Consider the following 26,596-nt stretch of genomic DNA (forward strand, 5'->3'; position numbering starts at 1 on the left):
CCCAGGTCTCTCCAGGTGATACCGGGTGGGACGTGTTCAGCCTGGACTACCACGTCGATGGGCCAATTGCAACGGTAAGGCAGTGCTGGGTGACGTGACATCAGCCACGGCTCCTCACATCGCTAGCCGTCATGTTGTTGTAGAACTGGCCGTCTTCTCAGTGAGCTTCTAGTGCAGGCAGGCGATTGCTTAACATCTGGGTGAGACCCACTGAATGAATACTGAAGCAACAATCGCTATGTGTTTTAGATGATCATTAATGAACGCTGAGATGGTCTATAATTTTAAGAATTCTTAAAAATACCATTTGTTCCATCCTAGGTTTCAGCAGGTATTTAATAAACGGATTGCTTGTTGTGCTTCATTGTTCTTAGACCATAGCTACTAATTCAGGATAATGTGAAAGGAACCACAAAGTGTATTTTACAGGAGTCACGTTTTTACTGTTTAGATCAAATATACTTAGTGTTCATTGAAATGGACGGGAAGAGGCTGTACGGTTATCTGTAGTGCATTTGCTGCGCCTCACCAAAGTGCTATTCCTGTCCACGTCAGTCCAGATGGGGAGGGGTGTAATCCCAGGAGCTCTTTGTGTCTGCAGTTAACTGAGCCCCTTCCTTCCGGGTGCATGCTGTTATCATACCAGAGTAAACTCCTTTGCCAGGAAATGTCCTTGAGCTGATTTCAGTCATTTTACATCTGAAGGAGGACATTCATCTCTTTAGATTATTGTTAAGAGGTAATATAATTTGGCTCTAAAATTTCTCCAGTTGTGAGCCTCACCCCCACCAGGCTGCTTTCCAGGGTGTCCTCTCCCTGCTCTTGCTGTGCTGTTGCAGCATGCTTGCTGCGAGATGGGGGCTCCCAGTATGTGAATGCAGAACTGCTCTCCTATTTAATTTTTTGTCACATTCAAATTACTTTTTTTCCTCATTTGACTTGTATCCTGAATAGTTGTAGATACTTATTTGTTAAAACATTCTGTTCTGGAGCTCTTGGGTGGTTCAGTCAGTTAAGCGTCCAACTCTTGATTTCGGCTCAGGTCATGATCTCAGGGTCCTGAGTTAAAGCCCTGTGTGGGGCTCCCTGCTGGGCATGGAGCCTACTTTAAACAAAAAATTCTGTTCTATACATTATTATTTAAATCCAAAACTTTGATATTATCTACTTTGTTAATATTGAGTACGTTGCATATTATTTTTTTCTTAGTATAAAAGGTACCATAGTAAAGTATTTCTTATTTCAGAGTATAAGTGCCTTGAATATTAGGTAGATTGGACATGTTCCATATACACAGTTCCTTAATTATTTCACAATATTTCAGATTTACTGAGCATACAGTTAGAAGTGGCATAGCTTGTATATAAACACGTGGTTATGCAGTATATTTTTTACATTTTAGATTTTTGAAAGCTCTAGTCAAAACAGTCAATAGAAGAACTTTGTTACACATTTATTTTTTAAAAATTTAGGGTGGATCTCTGTCTATGGCTAACAAGTCACCTGTCCCCTCCAGCAGCTGGAGGGCACGCCTGGGAGGCTACTCTGGGAAGGAGAGCAGGGCTGGTAATGAATTAGCAGGATGTGCTGGGGACATTGTGTGGGAGGTGATGTCTTGCACATCTGGCTTTTGCTGTTCCAGTCCTAGGGCAAGCCTCTGTCTCAGCTTGTTACATTTTCAGCTAACTGGAATATTTTATTATTAAAAATACACTTTTAGATCAAATTTTGGAAGAAAATGGATTTTCCTCTTTTTCCTTATTAAACATTATATTATCTGTGTTTCTTTTCTATTCTCATTAATTGAGATTGTCATTTTTGTAGAAAACTTAATTATGAGGACATACCTTATGTTAGTCACATGATTTTTATCTTTTATGACAGTATAATTTTAACTTCTTGCTAATTCTGTGAAGAAGGACATGTAGAGGTTATCTCTCATCTCCTCACTTGGGTACTGGATGGGATAAAATCCTTCAGTTCTTTGTCCTTGATCTCCAGGGAATTAAATAAGGTGTCGGAAACTTATTTAATGTTTTTTCTGAACTGTATACTGCATAGGCAGTGAACTGAAAGACCATATACATGCCAAAATGAAACATGGAGGGTATTTCCCCTATACAAATGTAGTGGGAAGGAATGTTTTCTCTGAAACAGTTACTGTTTTTAAAGAATTGATTAAACTGGATGTTTAAACTGCACATTAAATGTGCTCTGGGAAACCTGGCACTTAAAGGGTCCCTTGAAATAGCATTTGTATAACAAAGATTTCTTTAATTCATTTGTAAAATTGTTTCCTTCAGTCACTGTTTATAGTTACAAAAACAGTAGTGTGGGCAGCACAGCAAAATAGATAATCCCCAAAACATTCACAGTTGATTTCAGAGTCCATTCAAAACAGTTCCTAACCATTCCTGTTTAGATGTGCCGTCATGAGTTAGTATTCAGCACCTGCCAAATACTGGCACAGAAAGGCCTACAGAAAAATAGACAGGTAGTCCTTGTAACATATGAGCAGTGCCAAGAATATACAAAAAAGAGAAGGCAAAGCAGTCTACAACGAAGTGCTAAAATTGCAAGGGTCAAATGATAAATATTCTGTCTGGAGAAGAGGGACATTGGTGAGACCAGGGAAAAGTGTGTGGCCTGTGTCCTTGGGGGCCATGTGGGGTGTGGGAGTAGCTAGGGCATAGGGAGTACCCGGGAGTGGTGTGAGGGGGAAGGTCTCAGGCTGAGGGGCCATGCACCCGGGGTGGGGAGGGGCAGCTCAGAGCTGCTGGAAGCAGAAGCCCTACTTGGGTAGGCTGTTCCTAGTTCTTTGTGCTGCGAGGGGAGTGTTGGTAACAAAGGCGACGCATTCCTTGTTTGAGGTGTCTGGAAAAGGGCAGACATGTGCCCACATCTGTTCTGCACACATTGGTGTCAGAAACACGTTTGGCTGTCATCTGCAGAAAACCCTGTTACGTGTATGCATGGGACAGATGGGCACTAGAAGATTATTTGTGGTTCACCTGACATGCGTATTTAACTGGTGTCCTGTGTTTTTATTTGCTCAATCTGGCCCCCATAGGAGGGAGGCGGGCATGGAAGGAAGGCCTCACCCCACCCCTGCCCATGGGGCTCATCCTCCTGGGATGTGACACCGCTGGCCATTTTGCAGTGAAAGAGCCATAAATACGTATGTGAAAACAACCCGGAGCCCTCTTTACAGGCTGGAGATTGTTCCAGGCCCATCCTCCATGAGATTTGCCACCCTCTTATCTCCCTCAGGTGGGCTCGGGTAGAAAAAACTGCTACGGAGCCAGAGCTGGAGTTGGAGTTAAGAGTCCACATTTTCGACTATGGTTTAGGCTCAAAGTCCCGACGTATCATTTCCTAACCGTGTAACCTTAGGCCTCTGTTTCTCAGTCTATAAAATTGGTATAAAAATATCTACCTGCTGTTCCTGTGAGTTTGCTTGACATGATGCTTAGCACATCAGTAATGATCCTTTCCTGAAACTTATTATAGTATAATTGGTTGTGTACAACGTAGAGTTTATTAGAGTTGATTGTGTATGCTTTGGCTTTTTTTGCTTAAAGATAAAAAGATGAAAGGTGGAGATCTGTCCGGGGAGGGGGGGAGGGGGGCTTTCATCACAGAGTACTACAGTCTGTCTTGTGCTGTTCTTCACAGGTATTTACCCGAGAGTGTATGAGCCACTACCTGAGAGTATTTAACTTCCTCTGGAGGGCCAAGCGGATGGAATACATCCTTACTGACATTCGAAAGGGACATATGTGCAATGCAAAGCTCCTGAGAAATATGCCAGGTAAATGCACTACTGGGCAGTCAGGGGGCCTGCGTTGCAGCCTGGCAAACAGAGGAGTGCATTCATGCTTTTGGATTTGGCTTTTGTGAAAAGGCTCATTTGTAATATTGCTTATCTTGATTTCTGTGCAAGTCAGAATATGAGTCAAATTAGATTGTTTAGATCATGAGGTTTTTCTCAGAGTCACATTCGTTTGTACTCTAGTGTTTACATATGGATTTTATTTTAATTTTTAAGGAAAGCTGCTTAATAAATTGCTGGTTCACTTAAAATTCACTTAGTATTTTGATTAAAGTCTATTTTGGAATTGCTTTAATGTTTGTTTTGGTTCATAAACCAGGACGTGGAAATATTTTGTAATATTACTTTATAATTATAAGCCATAATAAAGATTCTCATGTCAGCTAGCCAGGTTTATTTTAATGTTACAAATACTGAATAATTTCATTCATTTATGGATAATTTTGAAATCTTCATATTGAAATTCATTTGGTCAAAACCTTTGAGAAAGTATTTCAACAACGTTTCTCTAAAGAGAAGTGACACTTGTAGGTTCTTAATCTTTTGGTGAAAGTGCTTATTGAAAAAGGAGCCATTGACTGAAGACAGGCACGGGTCATCTGTACATGTTTACTAGGTCAAGGCTGATCCTGGAGCAGCTCCCAGAGTTCCAGAATAGGTATACCCAGAAGCCGGGGACCTGTGTGTTGACAGATATATTCCGTGTCCCATGCTTTCTGAATTCACAGCTGGTCTTTTCCTGGGGATCAGGATCCCCTTACGTTCCTTGCCTTGCTTTCTCTGGACTCACTTTGTAGAAAATTAATAATAAGGAGCCTCTGCTATAGCTGGGAAAGAAGCAAGAGAGAATGTTTTCCTTTAGATACCATAGCGGTCGTGGACAGGAAATACTGTCTTGGAGCATTTCCAATCCATGAGGGCTGCCTGGCAGAAGGAGGCATCCGTCACTCAGGACCTCACGGTCTCCTGCTCTTCACTGTGTCCCTCTTTCCCATGGTGTGTTGCGGGGTGACTCATGCAGTCCACTGGGTGCTCGCTGGTGAACTGTCCTGTTGCCGGCCTCACACCCTCCTCTGGTGGCATCCGGGCTGTGGCGTGAGTGGTGTGGTGCCCGCGTCCTCCCTTCTTCCTGATTTGGACGGTCTCTGGGTGGTGTGTACGCTCTGTCACAGGGAGGCCTCTGGCTCTAGCTGTTAGCTGGTTGTGACACATTGCTGATTTCAGTATCATCTCACCAGGGTCAGCATGAATTTGCTCTTCTCGTGTATTGAAGTAGTCCGCAAGCTTTTTTCTCCTCAAGTCACAGACTTCTGATTGATTTTCTGTGTGTGGGAGAAGTATTATGCTTTATCTTGTAGAGCATTAATCACTTTAACATAACTTCATGGTGTTACAGAGAGCTTTGTGTTAGCTTCTTTCACTGACCCTTTTTCTTTTTTCCCATGAATATACTGCCATAAAGTTTAAGTATATATTTATATGCATCTAAATATTTCTTTAGATGAATTAGAGATGGAATAGCTGAGGTAGCAGGTATGGATTCTATTTTCACTTTACATTTGCAAGCACTAGTGCTCATACTTCAACTCTGAGTGCACATCATCAGATGGTGTCAGGGAACGAGGTGCTGATTGAGGGCACGTCCGCACTAGCAAAGCCCTCTGCCTAGCGGCTGGCTGTATTACTCTTGTTCAGCTAACATCCATTTATTTGAAAAATTTTAATGCTTTTTAAATGGTGAGTATAAACAGTTTTTTTGTCATTTGTGTTTCTCTTTTCGGGAAACTAGTTTTTTACTCATGTTTCTGTTGGGGTGTAATATTCTTTTAGTTATAAGGAATATTTTAAAGTTGTTAGTGTTCAGGCAACTAAATGAGCAGAAATCAACTAGCTACTTAGCTTTTGTTAATACAACAAATTTAGAAACATCCCGCCAACTATAAATCTGAGGCAGAAATACAGAAAGATTATTTAAAGTGCTCCTGTAAACCACCTTTGGAGCTTTTCACACATGTGCAGTGTGTATAACAGGCTTGGTGTATGTATACAGGATCATTAATTATTACCACAAATATCATTTGAAAAATATTTATCAAAATATTTTAATAATAGTGAATAGTTACACTTGAAAATGATTTGCTTAGTATAGGAGTTTTCGGTATTGGTCTCCCAAGATGTTTATGCCTGTTTTTATATATTTGTCTTTCAGCTAGACAAAAAACAATTGTTGATACGAAAATTGTTTAAAGATTTGGGTTCTAAAAAAAAAAAAAAAAAGATTTGGGTTCTAGTGGTATGGAGTCTTTTTGTTCTTGTTGGATTCAATTAATCTAAAAAGTATTAGAATTAGTAGCAACTAAATTTGTATTTCATATTGCAGCTAACTAAATAGACAAGTATGGTTAAATGAGCTTGTATTCTTTCTCTTCTTTTGTGTACCGGAGGGACCTAGATGGAGGTCCTCCCCCCACCTGGGGAGTGGTATTAAAACGATCTCCTTTTTGGTCCTTATTAGAAATAAAAATGAAAGTGGTGGAGGTGGGAGATGCGCCACCACAGGCCCTCTGCTACATTTTGTTGGTGTAATTGGCAGCTGTTTTTCTTCCTTGTGATTAATATAATGATAATGTTCATCCTACTGTGGACAGTGTTCTAGACTGCAGAAATGGTAACTTAAAAAGTGAGTAGACATTTTTCTCTTCAGAGTTTCTCTCTGTATGTATCATCTTTGTCTGCATGGATGAGTAGGTGCCCCCCCCCCCCCCCCGGTGATTAGAGATTTATATGGAGTTCCCTGTGCTGGACCTGTAAGCCATGTGGTTCATGGTCAGCACAGATGCTGAGCGGCACTGGCTAGGTGAGTCTGTAGGCCACCAGCACTTGGCTGAGGCCATGAGCTCATTTCCTTCCTCTGCCTCAGTTCCCTCATCTGGGGTGGGACAGCAGCACTTGCTTCCTGGGGTCACAGGGACTGAGTCTGAGTAGTGCACTTACCTGTGCTGCCCAGGGGTGGGGGGGCTCTATGCTGGTGTCATTGCTGCCTGCCTGGCCATATGATGGACAGCTAATGGCCTCTGCAGGAGGACCTTTGTGGTGATTAGAGATTCCACACAAAGGAGCTTTGGAAAGTCCTGATTCCTACCAACTTCTTTGAACCCTTAGCTTTGAGAAATAAATGAGATGGGTAATTTGACCAAGTCACTTTTAAATACAGTAGCATTAGTTAGAAACACAGGCTGAAGGAGGTGATTTGCAATTGTGAAGAAACTGTTTTAGGGTATTTTTTTTTAAAGAAACTTAAAAAAAAATCATTTTAATAACCCTTCTCACTGTAGCACCTCCAGATGAATAAGTGCGAGTTGGAGATGGCTCAGCTTTGTGGTGAGGCTCTTCCAGAGCCTGCCTTGCTCAAATCAGGCTTGAAGTTCTCCCAGCATCCCATAGAGGGCAGCACAGAATTACAAATGTGGATCTTACATTTCCATCCTAAAGAATCTCACAGAAGAACCTTTCTTCTTGGTTGTGTGTATGAAGTTGTCTGCTGTGAAATTAGCCTAGTGAGAGACATATTATGTTTATGTAGTTATTGGACCTCAGTGCAAGTGTTGCTTTGCTTTTGAGATTCTTTATTTGTAGGTCAGCCACAGCCATAAAAACACAAGCACTTATATGTGAAGTATATATTAAATGTATTTTCAGGGTGCTGAGTAACAAGATCCAAGGGGTATTTCTGGTGTAAGTTAGATTTTTTTAGGCATTAAAGGACCAAATTGTCCCTTACAAATTCATTGTATTTATGAATTGGGTTCCTAGTCATTTGTTAGAGAGCAACTAGGCCATGAGAGGTTCTGAGTATAGTGTCTAGGATGTGACTTCCCATGTAGGGAAGACTTGCAGCACTGTAGGGACTTCAGACTTCCATTATATGAGTTGTTAGGTTCCTTTTCAGTGTGCAGTGCCTCTGAGCAGTGGCCACAGGTCCCTGTACTCAGAGGTTTTATTTTGGAAGAATGTCATTGAAGATGCTATTTTGTATACTCATTTATAGAAGAAAAGATGGTTGATTTCTCTAGAAGGAAAATAAAGTATTTGGTAGTACTTTACACTGTTAAAGGGAAGAACACCTCTTTTAACATTGTTGCTAATTTGCCTTGGTCAGGGAAGGCCTTTGAACAGGGTGTGCGTTTAAAAACACAACACGGGGGAATACACTCATCCACCTTAATTTTTGAGGACGAAGTCACTCATTCAGCAAATGATTGTTGAAGGCCTACTTTGTGCTGCCTGTTCTTGGTATCCAGTGGTGGACATGACAGACAAGGCCCCTGTGGTGGCTATGAGGGCAGGATGGACATTTATTTTTATTTTTTTAAAAGATTTTATTTATTTTTCATGAGAGACACAGAGAGAGGCAGAGACATAGGCAGAGGGAGAGAAGCAGGCTCTCTATGGGGAGCCAAATGCGGGACTCAATCCCAGGACCCCAGGATCATACCCTGAGCCAAAGGCAGGTACTCAGTCTCTAAACCACCCAGGCATCCCAGGATGAACATTTAAACAAGAACTTAGAATGCCCTGTGATGAGTTGTTTGATGTGGAAGAGACCAGGTGATCTAGGAACATGAAAAGGACACACCTGGTGGATGTGGGTAGTGTTCAAGGGCTCTGCTGAGGCATTGGTGTCCAAGGTAGCACCTGGGTGGATGTGAGCATGTCAATGAAGGAAAGGGTGTGGGGGTGGGGAGGATGGGCCAAGACCCAGGTCTCCAGGGCTTCACAGGCTGGGTCTTGGGTAGTCTGACTTCAGTGGCAGAGGGAACCACAGGAGGACTTGCACCAGGGAGTGGGACACACTCAGATTTGTTTGGTTCTAAAAGCCACTCTGGCATCTCTGAGGAAAGTGGTTCTCAGAGGCAACATTGGAGGTTGGCAGAAGCGTTGATTGTGATCCTGTGGGAGGGTGGCTGTGGTGGACACAGCACCCTGGGGCTGGGGAGAGTGCACGGACTTGAGGGAGCTCTGGTGGGCAGGGCTGGGTGATTGGGCTCAGCAGGGCGTTCACCAGGCCCTGCGCACTGGGGGAGGAACACTTTGGGGGTAATCCTTCTGTTTCAGATACATTAATTTGAGGTGTTTTTAAGAACATAATGTGACACATCTGGTTGGATTGATCTGATGAAGCCCAAGACAGATCAGAACCAGAGATGTAGATAATTCTGGAAGCCACGGAATTGAGTTTGCCTCAAAATGGGGTGAGAAGGGAAAAAAAAAGGTCTTGCAGCAAAGAGCAGCAAAACAGGCTCTCCTAAATGAGATGAAGAAAAACAACCAGGAAAATGGGCAGTGGACCTGGAGAGAGTCGTCTCTCTGAAGCCATAGAAGGAAGTACTTCAGGGAGGAGAGAACGCTCTAGTAGGGCCACACTGCAGGAAAACAGCTAAGGAAGAGACTGGTGACCAACCCCAGCTGTCCCTTGTCTTTGGCGACCTGGGCCAGGGCCGATGTGGCATTCCTGGGCAGAGGACAAGAGAGCTGGGCCCAGAGTAGCTTTCCGCCTGAGGGTGTGTCTCTTGGGAAGGATGGAGGGAGCTGGTGGACGGAGGACTCCAGGGTAGTGGCAGCTGGAAGATCAGGCAGAGAAAGGAGAGAGTTTCTGGGCACTGTGGAGGACTGGCTGAGGCCGAATGCCATGAATTCTAGGTTGTTTCTCTAGATGCTTCTGTTTTGTGGTCATTGAGCTGCATTTTCAACTCTTGACGTGGGTGACATGAGAGATTCTGGTGGATTAATGATGGGCGGTGGAGAAATTGTGCAGTGATGTAAATCCAAGATCATAAAGTGGAGTCAGTAACTTAGCCACTGTGTTATCAAACTGTGCATGCCACACAGAAGTTCCTGGTGTGTATGGAGTTCAAAGATGAAATGTGAAAAATGTTATTAAACTTGTATAACATATAACTAAAACCCAGCATGTGATCCCGATAGTGCCGGATTGTCACTGGGACCTTGGTGAGAGCACCCCGGCAAAGACCCCCTAACCAGAGAGACACGAGCAGTAATAGTGTTTACTGGATGGATTGAGCTTTTCCCCTTGTGTATAGAACACTGGCTTTGAACTAGATGCTGAGATGAGCCACACAGATTTCTGTGTTCCTGTAACACACACGGGGCCTCAGGGACAGTGCTGAGAGGAGCTTGCTTACTGTCTTCATGCACGTCCATCAGGATATGCGATGAGGTCTGCGATGAGGTCTACGATTTTGGCGGTGATGTTAAACTCTGGTAGAAGAACGTCAGGTTGGAGAGGTATAAACTGCACAGATGGCTCAGTAGGATGGATTGTGAGCCTAGGGCATCCACTGTGAGTCCATGCAAAGCCGCGCATCTTCAGAAGCACTCCTAATAGAGGGGACATTCAGAGACATGGGATACCACAGCGAGACCTGGGTGTCCTCATGTGTAGCATGTAAAGAACCAGTGTGGATGGTGCACACCTTCATGCGTGTTGGATGCTTTAAGTATACACAGTCTCTCCAGGTAAGACTGCCTGGCCTTAGGGGGAAAGGTAGCACAGTCCCTGTCACTCCAGCTCTGGAGTAAAGCCCACAGTGGAGGTATCAATGGCAGTCATTTCCTTTAGAAGCATCCTGACATGGTGATATGGACGATTCCCACTTAAAACAAGCTTTTATGGTGCTCTTTTATGCCAGAAATAATTTTTAGGTAAGTAGGCTCTGAATATCAGGTGAGACACTTCTGCCCCTTTGGTAGTTTTAGTAGGAAACTACATTCTTCTTTTTGGGCTCATAGATGAATTTGCAGCCAGTAGCCTGTTCTGCATGGGAGTATTTACCCCATCCAAGGTGGCCTGCTGCTGCTTCATGGGGCCCAGCACTGCATACTGACCCAGGCCAGCAAAGTCCCCCCTCAATGTCAAGGGCAATGAGGCACTTCTCTTTTTTTTTTTCTTACTCTTTTTATGTATATATCCCCACTGTTCTTTTTGTCATGGGTTTCACTTCCTCATTACTCTTACAAAGGGACAAGAATGATTTCTTGAATAACTGCCTGCAGCAACAGTTGATTACCTAGGGAGCTAATTAACATCAATATGTTCTGTCTGACCCCCAATGAAATGTGCTTGTAACCATTCCTTTGGTGGCCCCCTCTGCTTGAGCCCTCCTCTGCCATGGTCTCCCCTAATACTCTGAAAAATTAAAAGTATGAGGAGAGAATGGCTCCTCTCTGGTGACCTCCAAGCCTTTTGATGGTTTTATAGTCTTGCAAAGAACAGGAGCAGAGTAGAGGGCTCAGGCCCATTTCCTTCCTGCTTCGTTTCTCTCAGGTAACAGGATCCCAATCCGGCCCTTAAGGAAATGGCACTTTTGTCTTCAGGTCACTGGGAGTTGTGAAGTCTTGCACAGCAGCAGAAGACAGATGTGTTGTAAAGAAGTCACAGAACTGAACGTACATTTATATCCATATGATGAAATATGTCTATTTAATTTTCAGATGCAATTATTTTATTTTATGCCATTCAGGTCCTTACGTTATGTAAAGTAATCCAATGTGATTAGACAGCTAAACCCTTGTGTAGCTCTAATGGCATGGAAATTAGTTACAGAAGTGCCATTTTCTATTTCAAGGGGTTATCAGTAAAAGCCAGTGGTTCTACAGGAGGGGAAACGTGTTTCTGTGGCGTCTAATACCTGCTCTTCGGCTCTCTTGCAGAGTTCTCTGGGGTGCTGCACCACTGTCACATTCTGGCATCTGAGATGGTCCACTTCATTCACCAAATGCAGTATTACATTACATTTGAGGTACATTTCAGAGCATTCTTTGATGTTAGTTTAAGTCAATGTTTTAGGCTTTTGTGGGGTGTCTTTTGTCAAAGATCCTATACCAGGATGACACAACCCAAAGTGTTGCATTGTTGTTTCCTAGGTGCTTGAATGTTCTTGGGATGAACTTTGGAACAAGGTGCAACAGGCCCAAGACTTGGACCATATCATCGCGGCACATGAGGTGTTCCTGGACACCATCATCTCCCGCTGTCTGCTGGACACCGACTCCAGAGTAAGACCCACATACCATTTACAAACAGGAACACAAATAATAATAGTCTTCTCCTCCTTGGGCTCCTGTCACATGGCAGATCTTAGAAATCACCTGATGCCCACATTAGTAGTAACTAGGCCTGTCTTATTAATAATCTAAAGTTCAAGGTGGACCATTTCTGAGCAAAATCAGAACAAGAACATGCACTGAAATGGATGTAAAAGCAGTAAAGCATATAATCACACTTATCTGTTTCCTCGGTGTAATAGTAGTGTCCCCTTGTGGGCTTCAGGAGACCTAGATGAACCACCATGATGGTTTTGTGTTGTAGACTGAGTAAACCAGGCAAGGCTGTGTGAGGACACAGCAGATGGCCACCTGTCTGTAAGTTCAGGAAGATGAGGTGAAGATGTGCAGGGAACTCCATGTCGGCGCTTTGTGTTCTTATCCAGGGATGGTCTTTTCTGTGTTTGCCATCATTAAGTGAGTGTCTGGCCACATGTGTTTGAAAATAGTTTGTCTAGAAAAGTTTTTTTTTTTTAATAAGTTTATTTTTTATTGGTGTTCAATTTACTAGCATACAGAATAACACCCAGTGCTCATCCCATCAAGTGCCCCCCTCCGTGCCTGTCACCCATTCACCCCCACCCCCCGCCCTCCTCTCCTTCCGTCACCCCTAGTTCGTTTCCCAGAGTTAGGAGTCTTTATGCTCTGTCTCCCTTTCTGATATTTCCCACACATCTCTTCTCCCTTCCCTTATATTCCCTTTCACTATTATTTATATTCCCCAAATGAATGAGACCATATAATGTTTGTCCTTCTCCGATTGACTTACTTCACTCAGCATAATACCGTCCAGTTCCATCCACGTTGAAGCAAATGGTGGGTATTTGTCGTTTCTAATTGCTGAGTAATATTCCATTGTATACATAAACCACATCTTCTTTATCCATTCATCTTTCGATGGACACCGAGGCTCCTTCCACAGTTTGGCTATTGTGGCCATTGCTGCTATAAACATTGGGGTGCAGGTGTCCCGGTGTTTCATTGCATCTGTATCTTTGTGGTAAATCCCCAGCAGTGCAACTGCTCTTTGAGGAACCTCCACACGGTTTTCCAGAGTGGCTGCACCAGTTCACCTTCCCACCAACAGTGTAAGAGGGTTCCCTTTTCTCCACATCCTCTCCAACATTTGTTGTTTCCTTCCTTGTTAATTTTCCCCATTCTCACTGGTGTGAGGTGGTTTCTCATTGTGGTTTTGATTTGTATTTCCCTGATGGCAAGTGATGCAGAGCATTTTCTCATGTGCTTGTTGGCCATGTCCATGTTTTTCCTCTGTGAGATTTCTCTTCATGTCTTTTGCCCATTTCATGATTGGATTGTTTGTTTCTTTGGTGTTGAGTTTAATAAGTTCTTTATAGATTTTGGAAACTAGCCCTTTATCTGATATGTCGTTTGCAAATATCTTCTCCATTCTGTAGGTTGTCTTTTAGTTTTGTGGACTGTATCCTTTGCTGTGCAAAAGCTTCTTATCTTGATGAAGTCCCAGTAGTTCATTTTTGCTTTTGTTTCTTTTGCCTTCGTGGATGGATCTTGCAAGAAGTTACTGTGGCTGAATTAAAAAAGGGTGTTGCCTGTGTTCTCCTCTAGGATTTTGATGGAATCTTGTCCCACATTTACATCTTTCATCCATTTTGAGTTTATCTTTCTGTCTGGTGAAAGAGAGTGGGCTAGTTTCATTCTTCTGCATGTGGATGTCCAATTTTCCCAGCACCACTTATTGAAGAGAGACTGTCTTTCTTCCAATGGATAGTCTTTCCTCCTTTATCGAATATTAGATGACCATACATTTCAGGGTCCACTTCTGGGTTCTCTGTTCTGTTCCATTGATCTATGTGTCTGTTTTTGTGCCAGTACCACACTGTCTTGATGACCACAGCTTTGTAGTCCAACCTGAAATCTGGCATTGTGATGCCCCCAGCTATGGTTTTCTTTTTTAAAATTCCCCTGGCTATTTGGGGTCTTTTCTGATTCCACACAAATCTTAAAATAATTTGTTCTAACTCTCTGAAGAAAGTCCATGGTATTTTGATAGGGATTGCATTAAACGTGTAAATTGCCCTGGGTAACATTGACATTTTCACAATATTAATTCTGCCAATCCATGAGCATGGAATATTTTTCCATCTCTTTGTGTCTTCCTCAATTTCTTTCAGAAGTGTTCTATAGTTTTTAGGGTATAGATCCTTTACCTCTTTGGTTAGGTTTATTCCTAGGTATCTTATGCTTTTGGGTGCAATTGTAAATGGGATTGACTCCTTAATTTCTCTTTCTTCAGTTTCATTGTTAGTGTACAGAAATGCCATTGATTTCTGGGCGTTGATTTTGTATCCTGCCACGTTACCAAATTGCTGTATGAGTTCTAGCAATCTTGGGGTGGAGACTTTTGGGTTTTCTATGTAGAGTATCATGTCATCGGCAAAGAGGGAGAGTTTGACTTCTTCTTTGCCAATTTGAATGCCTTTAATGTCTTTATGTTGTCTGATTGCTGAGGCGAGGACTTCCAGAACTATGTTGAACAGCAGTGGTGAGAGTGGACATCCCTGTCTTGTTCCTGATCTTAGGGGAAAGGCTCCCAGTGCTTCCCCATTGAGAATGATATTTGCTGTGGGCTTTTCGTAAATGGCTTTTAAGATGTCGAGGAAAGTTCCCTCTATCCCAACACTCTGAAGTGTTTTGATCAGGAATGGCTGCTGTATTTTGTCAAATGCTTTCTCTGCATCCAATGAGAGGATCATATGGTTCTTGGTTTTTCTCTTGCTGATATGATGAATCACATTGATTGTTTTACGAGTGTTGAACCAGCCTTGTGTCCCGGGGATAAATCCTACTTGGTCATGGTGAATAATTTTCTTCATGTGTTGTTGGATCCTATTGGCTAGTATCTTGTTGAGAATTTTTGCATCCATGTTCATCAGGGATATTGGTCTGTAATTCTCCTTTTTGGTGGGGTCTTTGTCTGGTTTCGGAATTAAGGTGATGCTGGCCTCATAGAACGAATTTGGAAGTACTCCATCTCTTTCTATCTTTCCAAACAGCTTTAGTAGAATAGGTATGATTTCTTCTTTAAATGTTTGATAGAATTCCCCTGGGAAGCCATCTGGCCCTGGACTCTTGTGTCTCGGGAGGTTTTTGATGACTGCTTCGATTTCCTCCCTGGTTATTGGCCTGTTCAGGTTTTCTATTTCTTCCTGCTCCAGTTTTGGTAGTTTGTGGCTTTCCAGGAATGCGTCCATTTCTTCTAGATTTCCTAATTTATTGGCGTACAGCTATTCATAATATGTTTTTAAAATCGTTTGTATTTCCTTGGTGTTGGTAGTGATCTCTCCTTTCTCATTCATGATTTTATTAATTTGAGTCTTCTCTCTCTTCTTTTTAATAAGGTTGGCTAATGGTTTATCTATCTTATTAATTCTTTCAAAGAACCAACTCCTGGTTCTGTTGATCTGTTCCACAGTTCTTTTGTTCTCGATATCATTTAGTTCTGCTCGAATTTTAATTAACTGTCTTCTTCTGCTGGGGGTGGGGTCTATTTGTTGCTTTTTCTCTAGTTCCTTTATGTGTAAGGTGAGCTTTTGAATTTGAGTTCTTTCCAGTTTTTGAATGGATGCTTGTATTGCGATGTATTTCCCCCTCAGGACTGCTTTTGCTGCATCCCAAAGATTTTGAACGGTTGTATCTTCATTCTCATTAGTTTCCATGAATCTTTTTAATTCTTCCTTAATTTCCTGGTTGACCCTTTCATCTTTTAGCAGGATGGTTCTTAACTTCCACGTGTTTGTGGTCCTTCCAAACTTCTTGTTGTGATTAAGTTCTAATTTCAAGGCATTATGGTCTGAGAATATACAGGGGACTATCCCGATCTTTTGGTATCAGTTCAGACCCGATTTGTGACCCAGTATGTGGTCTATTCTGGAGAAAGTTCCATGTGCACTTGAGAAGAATGTGTATTCAGTTGAGTTTGGATGTAAAGTTCTGTAGATATCTGTGAAATCCATCTGGTCCAGTGTATCATTTAAAGCTCTCGTTTCTTTGGAGATGTTGTGCTTAGAAGACCTATCGAGTATAGAAAGAGCTAGATTGAAGTCACCAAGTATAAGTGTATTATTATCTAAGTATTTCTTCACTTTGGTTATTAATTGGTTTATATATTTGGCAGCTCCCACATTCGGGGCATATATATTGAGGATTGTTAAGTCCTCTTGTTGGATAGATCCTTTAAGTATGATATAGTGTCCCTCTTCATCCCTCACTACAGTCTTCGGGGTAAATTTATATTATATCTGATATGAGGATGGCTACCCCCACTTTCTTTTGAGGACCGTTTGAATGCTAAATGGTTCTCCAACCTTTTATTTTCAGGCTGTAGGTGTCGTCCTGTGTAAAATGAGTCTCTTGTAGACAGCAAATAGACGGGTCCTGCTTTTTTATCCAATCTGAAACCCTGCGCCTTTTGATGGGGTCATTAAGCCCGTTCACGTTCAGAGTTACTATTGACAGATATGAGTTTAGTGTCATCATGATATCTATTCAGTCCTTGTTTTTGTGGATTGTTCCACTGAACAACTTCTTAAAGGGGAATTTTAAGAGTCCCCCTTAAAATTTCTTGCAGAGCTGGTTTGGAGGTCACATATTCTTTCAGTTCCTGCCTGTCTTGGAAGCTCTTTATCTCTCCTTCTATTCTGAATGAGAGCCTTGCTGGATAAAGTATTCTTGGTTGCATGTTCTTCTCATTTAGGACCCTGAATATATCCTGCCAGCCCTTTCTGGCCTGCCAGGTCTCTGTGGAGAGGTCTGCTGTTACCCTAAAACTCCTCCCCATAAAAGTCAGGGATTTCTTGTCTCTTGTTGCTTTAAGGATCTTCTCTTTATCTTTGGAATTTGCAAGCTTCACTATTAAATGTCGAGGTGTTGAATGGTTTTTATTGATTTTAGGGGGGGGAAATCTCTCTATTTCCTGGATCTGAATGCCTGTTTCCCTTCCCAGATTAGGGAAGTTTTCAGCTAGGATTTGTTCCAATACTTATTCTGGCCCTCTCTCCCTTTCGGCGCCCTTGGGAACCCCAATTAAACGTAGGTTTTTCTTCCTCAGGCTGTCGTTTATTTCCCTTAATCTATCTTCTTGGTCTTTTAATTGTCTGTCTCTTTTTTCCTCAGTTTCCCTCTTTGCCATCAACTTGTCTTCTATGTCACTCACTCGTTCTTCCACCTCGTTAACCCTCGTCGTTAGGACTTCTAGTGTGGATTGCATCTCATTCAATTGATTTTTAATTTCTGCCTGAGTGGATCTAAATTCTGCAGTCATGAAGTCTCTTGAGTCTTTTATGGTTTTTTCTAGAGCCACCAGTAGCTGTATAATAGTGCTTCTGAATTGGCTTTTTGACATTGAATTGTAATCCAGATTTTGTAACTCTGTGGGAGTGAGGACTGTTTCTGATTCTTTCTTTTGAGGTGAGGTGTTCCTTCTAGTCATTTTGCTCAGTGCAGAGTGGCCAAAAACAAGTTGTATTGGGAAAAGGAGAAAAAGAGGAGAGAAAGAAAGAAAGAAAAGAAAAAGAGAAGAAAAAGAGAAAGAAAAAGAAAGGGAAAAAAAGGGGGGGGGTGGGGGAAGCAAACAACTCAAAAAGCAAAAAATAAGAAAGAAAGAAAGAAAACAAACACGGGAGTATCTTCTGATTCAGTATACTTTAAGTCCCTTGACTTCCCCTGGAACTTGTCTGTCTATTTGGTCTTCTGGGGGAAGGGCCTGTTGTGCTGATTTTCAGGTGTTAGCACTTGGGGGAGTTGCTCTGCCCCCTGCCTGGTGCAGGGCTCAGTGGGGGTTGTTTACCCCGCGAGGCCCCAGGAGGAACAACCCCAGTGGCCACGGCCAGCTCTGGAGCCCTGGATTCAGCCCACGCAGTAACTAGGGAGCTCTCCGACTGCAGGGCGTGGAGGCTCCGGGGCGGGGCCACTGATCTGCTCAGCTCAGGGCAGGAGCATCCTTGAGGTCCTGGGCCCTCCTGGCCTCTGCCTGTCCCGGGGGGAGGCCGTATCCTGGGCTGTGTCCCGTTGCCCAGTGCTCCGGGCCTGTGCCTGCGCTGTGGGATTCGTGCTCCTGGCTGCACAGCCCCCTCCGCGGAGCCGCCACCCTAGCCCCTCTGAGCTGCTCCCGGCCGTGCAGTCCCCTCCGCATGGAGCCTCTTCCTCTGCCCAAGCCCCTCCGAGCTGCTCCTGGGTCCAGCCGTGCTCACACTGCAGCCTTTAGGGAGCTCGGCGCACTCTCCCTGGTGCGCAGTTGCTCTGTTACTGTCCCAGGGAGCCTGAGGGCATCCCCGCCCTCCTGGGGTCCTGCTCCAACACCCTGTGAAGGCCTTTCCTACCCGGAAGATTGGTGAAGCTCCTGCTTCTCTGGGAGGGAGCTCTCCTGTCCTGGGGGCACTCGTGGCTCCTCGCGGGGCCCCTCCCCCTTGGATGCCTTTTGTTTCTTTATTCCCCCCCCCACACCTTGATAGAAGCGCGAACTCTTCTCACTGTAGCATTCCAGCTGTTCTCTCTTTAAATCTCAGGCCAAATTCGTAGATTTTCAGGATAATTTGAAGGTTATCTAGATAATTTGGTGGGGACAGGTGATTTGGAGACCCTACTCTTCCGCCATCTTGCCCCTCCTCCTCCTGTCTAGAAAAGGTTTAAGTGTCACATGGCCCCAGCTTTGTTGCTCATGTTGCTCCCTGTAGACCCTGTTCTGAACATTGCTGTTCCACATGGCCAAGCCTTGTGGGGTTCTGATTTTATTTTGATGTCTGGGGAAGCAAGGAACATGTTTTCAATTGAAACAAAGATACTGTGACATAAGAGTCAAAATTTCATGTGCCGTTTTTGACATTCAGTGTGTGACTTCAAAGAAATTTCTGGCTCGTGGAGGGCTGCATCAGAGTCTACCTGTACCCCCCTCAAGGGAATGTACTACTTCACAGAGACTGTTCCATTAGCAGATCTGGGTTTTCCAGTCATGGCTGGGAAACAGGTACTCAGGATGCCAAATTTTATTACTTAAACTGCCGCTCATTTGTGTAAAAAATTGCCCAAAGATGCTTCTATACAGAAAGCTTTTACAAATATATGGAAACAATGGCACAAAAGTAATTTAAAACCCTTTGGTTATAACGAATAATTTAAGAAATAGCCACCTGCAGCCTTTTGGCCCTGGCTGCGCTTAGTGAGCCACTCTGTGTCGGCAGAGCCTGTAGTGACCGTCTCTGTAGGTTGTGTGTGTGGGCCAACAGGCCTTTTCCTGTGCTGTCAGATGAGTTGGTGTAGTAACACAGGGGATGCTGTTGCCTGGGGCTCTGCGGGCACAGTGCTGTCCTGCGGGAAGAGGCAGAGACACTTGTCTTTCTCATGCAGGTCTGCAAGAGGTAAATGGTAATTCACAGGAACCGTTCTATCATGGTGCCTGACTCATGACTTAAGTTAGTTACTTCTGTTTTTCAGTGGTTAAAAGCCATGGTGTGTATTTTACAGAGCTTTAATGTGGTTCAGGTCTGTGCTTTTCAGGGAACATGTGAACTTCCAAGGTATGCTCCACAACGACAGCAGGCACCCTGTGGGATATGAGGAGCCGTCAGTAGCTGGCAGTGCTGGCTTTCAGCCCTGTCCACCCTGACAGTTCGAAACAGTCACACTTCTTGCCTCTAGGAGGTTCCCACTGATGTGAACAGAATCCAAGGAGAAAATATTCTTGCCTGTAAGACAGTTTCCTTATGGTCATGGATGTGTACGTGTGAGTTGCCGAGTCACTGCAGGGAAGGAGTTGTGAGGCTAAAGGCTTAGTAATCGTTTTTGAAATAGCCTCTGCTAATGGTTTTACTTTTAATTTAATGGTTTAAAATAATCACTAGAGGTTTTATTTTTTAAGGAACCCAATATATAGAACAGATTAGAAACATCTGTTACTGACAGAGAAATTCAGTCTCTTTTGGTGTCTCCTTTAGTAAGAACACAAGCTTATTAAACAGACACATGGTTTTAAAGGTGGGGTTGTGGCACTGCTGGTGCAGGTGTGTGCACATGTGTAATTCTCGCCTGTGCATTGCTGAGGAAGATCCTGTGTTGCTTCTTTGGCTGCTGCACACTGGTGCCACCCAGAACGCACACTTCTGGTTCTCTGGTCAAGCAGACTGCTGACAGAGCCCTTTGCATACGTAGCTTCAAGTCAGAGAGAGAACTCAGTCACCTTGTGAACTAATGAACTGTTCTAGGAATACTAGTATTTATTTGATTATAATAAAGAAACAAATTGGAGAAAATAAATCTTTATTAAAAACAAAAAAAAAATTGGCCCGTCTCCATCTTTGGTTTACTTTTGACTTATCAAGTAAGACCCCTCCAAAAGAAAAAAGCAGCCTTATGGGGAACCCAGTGTTCACCGGGAGTCCCAGGACACCTGACCCTCAGCAGCAGCAGCCACAAGTGAGTGGGGTTTGTGCACGTGTGGTACTGACCCTTCGAAGGGACATGTTCGACCCTGGGCAGGAAAATGGGAATGGCCTTGCACACATCCTCGCTGGCCCTGGCACCTGCCCACCAGTGATGAGCCAGGGTGCTCGTTTGCACCAGCTCAGCTTCCTTGCTGCTTCATGTCTGTGAACTTGGCACCCCTCCTGCTACTCCATCTCCCTTGTGCTTCTCAATAAAGTCATGTCATCTTTCTCCCATAACATCTTGTAGATCTTTTGTAGGTTATTACTACATTTATGGTATTTGGCTGGTCTGGAGGCCTGCTATTTGTTTCATTACTTTTATCTTTTATCCATTTTTTTTTTAATTCCAAGAGTTTCTAGATCTGCTTAAATTTTATTTTTACAAGGAAAACCAGTTTTGTTTCTTTCTTTCCAGAGGGTCTGCTTTCTGCTTTTCCTTGCTTTGAGGTGTTAGCTGGGTCCCTGAGGAGCATGGGTAGGACTCTTTATCTGGTCCCCGATATTAAAGAGATGTTTTATTCTTTGACCATTCACTATGATGTTTGCCTGCAGATCTCGTAGGATCTTTATCAAATTAAGGAGGGTCTTTGTAGTTCTAGTGTGTTTAGATAGCTTATATAAATCATGAGTGGCTGTTAAGTTTTAACATGTGACTTATTTTTCTGTGATTTTAAAATTATCTTTTCTTCTCAAATTGTTAATGGTTTTTTTTTTTTTTTTTTTTCTTTTTAAATCTAAGCTGGCAGAGGATAGAGCCGGGAACTCTCAGAACAATGATGTGAGAATCAAAAAGAATCTCAATGGTAGATGTCTGGGACAAGAAACAGAAACTAGGGCAGGGATTAAAGAAAAAGTAAAATAATGACTGGGAGTTTCTACCTCAGGACCAAAGCCTTCTTGTTCAATTCTAAGTCTGTAACCCTCCCCTTCAGTTGTGGTGCACTATTGTCATCCATGAAAGACCCCTTGTGTTTGCTGGGCTTTGTCTTAGCCCTATCGCTACCGTTGGTGCACTTGTCTTTGTTTGCTAGTCCTCCTCGGATGTATATTTGGTGTTTTGAATGGATGTGTTTTGATTTACATAAGTGATTTTTGTATAGATCTCTTTCTGTTGCCCTCTTTCCATGCCATGCTGGGAGAAAACAAAACTAAACGATGACTGATGCTCAGGTATGGCACTGTGCAGCACATGTGGACAGTGAGCCAGTGACAGTGATGTGTTTCCATTGTTAAACCATCCTTTCCTGCTGTGAACTGTTTTTTGAAGAACTGTGCTGAATTTGTTTTTTTTATTTGATTAAGAATCTCCTTTCTCATATTGTCTGTGTCTGGCCTTGGTGTATTTGGCACCAAAAAGTGAATAGGATGGACTTGCTTTCCTATTCCTTTCTGACCTTGGAGTCACTGCACTCCTGAGACCCCTGCTTGACACCAGCTGTGTGATCTGGGGCTGCACCATGGTTTATGAGCCTGCTCTGAGGGTGCAAGAGGCTGTGAAGCATGTGTGGAGCCCCGAGCTGGGCAGGACCTAGTGCAGTGCATACCACAGGGCACTCAGTAAACGAGAGTAGACGGGCAAAGAGCACTTTGGGAGTGTGAGTCGATGACTTGTTTTACAGACTCTCTCCTTACTAATTACCAATGTCTTTATGAAAAACTTAGTAATTAGCATGTTGGAGTTCTTATCATAAAAAGAAAAAAACCTTGTCTCCTGTTCTCAGGCACTTTTAAATCAACTTAGAGCTGTGTTTGATCAAATCATTGAACTTCAGAACACTCAGGATGCAATATACAGAGCTGCCCTGGAAGAGCTACAGAGACGATTACAGTTTGAAGAGAAAAAGAAACAGCATGAGATTGAGGTATGGCTTTTCTACCAGTGGGTTTATAGTTTTAATATAAATGAGTTCATTGCCACTACAATCGCAAATACAACAAATAATTTTCCTGCTGAAATGTTCCTGGACACCTGCATTTAGAGTCCTGAGGAGACCCTGTTCCAGGCAGAGTGGTCATCCTCACTGTCATCCCGTTGTGAGCATAAGGACTGCGTGCACAAGAATCCTGATAGCCTATGGGCGCTGCTGTCTCTTTGGAGTGGTTTTGGCTCTATATACCTGGTCACCTCTAGCTGGTGGACACACCTGGACATGTGGGAACCAGAGCTGTGCACTTGCAGCGACCTCCAGTGACCTTAGTAAAGGATGTTATTATGTCCTGTATGACCTTGGGTTGTGAAGATTTACTGAACAAGGTTGCTCATTATAGACTTCCTTATATTTGGTGTCATCTCTGTAATTTTTTCTTTCCCAAGGTGCTTATTCTTGGGATGGTGACAAATTTTTTAAAGGTTTTATTTATTTATTATTTTGGAGTTACAGGGAGATAGAATCCAAGCGGACTGCCCACCAGTGCAGAGCCCAATGTGGGGCTCGATCTCAAAACCGTGAGATCATGACCTGAGCCAAAATCAAGAGTTGGACACTTAGCTGATTGCCCCACCCAAGCGTCAGATTTTTTTAGATAACACAATTTGGTTAGTTTTGTTTTTAAATGTTCCCTTAAAATTTGTGTGAGGATCTTTTTAGCTTAGAAAGCTCTCAACCCCCTTAGAGTGTATACTGTCTCCTCAGGGTTTTTTGGAAACAGAAGGAGGGCTTGCTCCATTTTTCACCAAGAGTGGGTATGTGTGTGACCCTGAAATGCTGCCTGGCCTCTTTGTGAGCATGCCAAGGTGCCAGGCCTGCCGCAGACCCCATCCCAACCATGCTCACCAGCATTATGCCTTTGGGGGGCTTGACTATCCTAAGAAAGGTTTCCTTCTTTGTAAAATGGGAGTGGACCTAAGGAAAACCCCATAGACATGTGTAGGATATGTTAGTTACTTATCATTTGGGAAGCATTCAGTAAAACCTAGTCACTGCTGTGATTTCCAGAGCTTCACACAGCCCCAGAGAATCTGTCCTTCTAGAGGATTACTAAACTATATAAAATCTACAAAAATCAGTCCTTGGGAGTTTCACCCTCATAATAGCAGGGCGGCCAGTGATATGGGAGTTAATGTTTCTCTCTCCAGACTATAAACTGTCAGTGCTAGAGTAGAACAGATCTATACAATGAGTCATGATTATTCAGTGTGTTTTATTCAGATGTGATTTGGGATACTGTAGGACAGTTAAAACTGGAACTGTAAGAAATTATTTAAATTCAGTGGGCAAAATGATTGACGAGGCAACCATTTAGACTGTTGCAGTGTTAAAGAGACTGCAAGAGGGACTCCGCCCCGAGCCCCGCGCCCTGCGAGCTCTGTGAGGAGCCTGCCTCCTGCTTCTGTCCCTAGTGGGCCACCCACCTCCCCCTGGTTCTGTGCTTCCTTTCCTCTGTTCCCCCATGTTCATAATGGTATTTCCAATTCAAGTTTAGGATTAAAGGGACTTTCTTTTCTTTGTTTATCTTCTACATTGGAAATCCTGGTTTCTAACATGAGCAGACTGTTACTTGCTATCTGATAGCCCCCCCAACCCCCCAGCATACACAGATGTGCACACAGCTGTCTCCACATACATGCTGGTACTGACCCCAGCAGGGTAGCAACAGTAGTTACTGAGAAGGACACATGCTAGTTTTACATATCAGAATCCAAGTTATAATGCACTTGACATAATTACTCCCATGAGGTTATGCCCCCAGCTCAGTACACAGATTAATTGGTTTTGTTTTTGCTTTTAACTTATAAAACAAAATTGAATTTAATTTTGTAAGATAGTTATTTGGTTCTAAGGTCAAATTGATGAAACAAAGCATTTAGACAAGCCTGGCCTTTTTGCTTTCTGTTCTGTGCTGGTCTATGTCATGAAGCCCAAAGGCAGTGTCACCAAGTTATGTATCAAAGGGTAGGACATTATAAACAAGTTTCTGTTTGTCCTAGCAGTACAAAGTTTGTGTGTCATTCTGATGAAAATATTGAAATTCACCATATTTACAATCTAAAGGAGAAAATTGCACAATCGTCTCAATAGAGAGAGATCATTTGATTCTAAGGAAAATCTGAAAGAAGGTTTGCTTGAAATATCTGAGTCCAAACCTCATGCTTAATGGTGCAGTCCTGGGAGTGAGACCCAGAACCATCAGCTCTTCATTCAGTGTGACAGTGATGGTCTATCAACATTATAAACCAAGACAAAAGAATACAAAGTGCAAACATGTAAGCAGGCTGTCTTTTTTTTTTTTTTTTTTTTTTTTTTTGGTGAGAGGGTTCAGTGTCATGGTTGTGGACATAGAAAATCCAAAATAATCTTTAGATAAGTTAGCTGGGGTTAATAAATGAATTTATCAAAGTAACAGGAAACAAGGTCAGCATACAAAAATCAGTTATATTTCTTTTTTTTTTTTTTTTTTTTTTTTTCAGTTATATTTCTAATCAACCACAAATGAAATAAATTTTAAAAATATCTTTAAAAGAGCATTATAATGTAATAAAAAATATACATGGAAGATCTTTGTACAGAAAACGATAAAACAGGGCTTGACAACCAAGGGTCTGCAGGCCCGGCCTGGCCCCCTCTGTGTTTCTGTAGTTGGAGTTTTATTGGAGCAGCCATGCCAGTGATTTCTGTGTTGTCTGTGGTTGCTCGTGTGCTCTAGTGGTAGACCTGAGTAACAACATAGACCAGGTGGCCCACAAACCTCAACGTATGTGCTCCTCTGGCCCTTACAAAGAAAGCTTGCTTATCACTGCATCACAAGAGATGGTAATGAGCCCCTCGATAAGTCAAGGAGTATACAGTTTTGAGAAGTCAAAGAGTATACTGTGTTTGTGAATTGGAGAACTGATTGATTCAGTGCAATCCCAGTTCTAATCCCCAACAGTTTTTTTTTTTTTTTGGTGGGTATAATTTTTTTTTATTTTTTGTAGAAAACAATAAATTGTAAAATTTATGTGGAAAGGTGTAGCATGCAGTGAAGAGAGTTTTGAACAAGAATACATTTATAGTTGAGTATACATATACTCAACTCGAGACATCCTCGAGACTTAATAAAATTTCATCAATGAGAAGAATGGTGTTGGCTCAAGCAAGGACAATCAGGGGAGTAGAATAAGGTCCAGAGACAGCCCTACACATTGAGATCATTAGTTCTTAATGGTACAGTGGGGAATGGAACATCGATAAGTGGTGCTGGGTGGCTGTATTTCAACCCTGCCTCACACATGCCAAGCACCATGACATGGGCTGAACATGGAAGTTAAAATACTAAAGCTCCCAGAAGGTAACATAGAGAATAGTAAAAGAAATTAAAGTTTTATCATCACAACGGAATAACCCCATTGATAAAAAGACAAGAATCGTACTCTAATTCCTATATAGGCTAGCTGAAAAGCATTTAGTTAGACTCACCATTCATTAAGAACAATCTTTTAAAAATAGAAGTAGATCTGTTTCCAAAATAAAAAGATCCACCATGCTTAGGAGAAATAGCCAAAAGCCTTCCCACCAAAGTGAAGGGTTAATGGGCTCTAGGACTTTGAACTATTGGTTCCAAGGTCTGTGATTGTGTCCACAATGATGGAAAGATACAAGACATTGCTTTCAGTAACTAAAGACTGGTTATTTTGTGACAAATTATTGCAAGTGTTACAATTATGCAATGGAGTCCTATAGTTACTAAAACAAGGAGCAAGTTCTCTGGGTGCTCATATATATTGATATAAAATATTTCCAAGGTATCTTACTGATTGGAAAAAGTAAGCAAGAGTGCGATTGGGCATCAACAGATTATGGTGAAAGTGTTTAGCAACACAAAGGGTGTAGAAAACATACATTTCCCTACCTTCACCTTCCAGCCCAGTCCTACCCTGGAAGCTTCTTGTACCCAGATTTTACTTTCCTGGTCCTTCTGATTCTTCAGGGCCGGTGGGGAGTGACAGCAGCAGAGGAGGAGGAGGAGAATAAGAGGATTCAAGAATTTCGAGAATCTATTCCGAAAATGTGCTCACAGCTGCGGATTTTGACACATTTCTACCAGGTGCGCATTGGAGTGACAGAACAGTGTCCCAGTCATATTGTTCTTTTTCTGCAATTGAGCACTGCGGTCAAATGATTCACACAGAGTCCTTTTGGTCCACACACCACCCTCAGTGGGGCCCAGTTTTGGCTGTGACCTTCGTGGAGGTCCTGGGCTAAGG

General features: G+C 42.8%; 1 protein-coding gene across 4 annotated transcripts in view; it reads left to right on the forward strand.

Moving 5' to 3' along the window:
* TUBGCP3 (tubulin gamma complex associated protein 3) overlaps positions 1-26,596 on the forward strand; it is an 88,509-nt gene that overhangs the window by 47,307 nt on the left and 14,606 nt on the right. For all 4 annotated transcript variants that reach the window (XM_041731034.1, XM_041731032.1, XM_041731033.1 and 1 more), the window contains 6 exons: positions 6-74; positions 3,676-3,811; positions 11,564-11,652; positions 11,777-11,908; positions 22,134-22,274; positions 26,320-26,436. In XM_041731034.1, coding sequence (XP_041586968.1) covers positions 6-74; positions 3,676-3,811; positions 11,564-11,652; positions 11,777-11,908; positions 22,134-22,274; positions 26,320-26,436 — 684 coding nt within the window. The remainder of the gene's footprint in view (positions 1-5; positions 75-3,675; positions 3,812-11,563; positions 11,653-11,776; positions 11,909-22,133; positions 22,275-26,319; positions 26,437-26,596) is intronic.

This window comes from Vulpes lagopus, chromosome 16, assembly GCF_018345385.1.
Source record: "Vulpes lagopus strain Blue_001 chromosome 16, ASM1834538v1, whole genome shotgun sequence".
NCBI classification, from domain to species: domain Eukaryota; kingdom Metazoa; phylum Chordata; class Mammalia; order Carnivora; family Canidae; genus Vulpes; species Vulpes lagopus.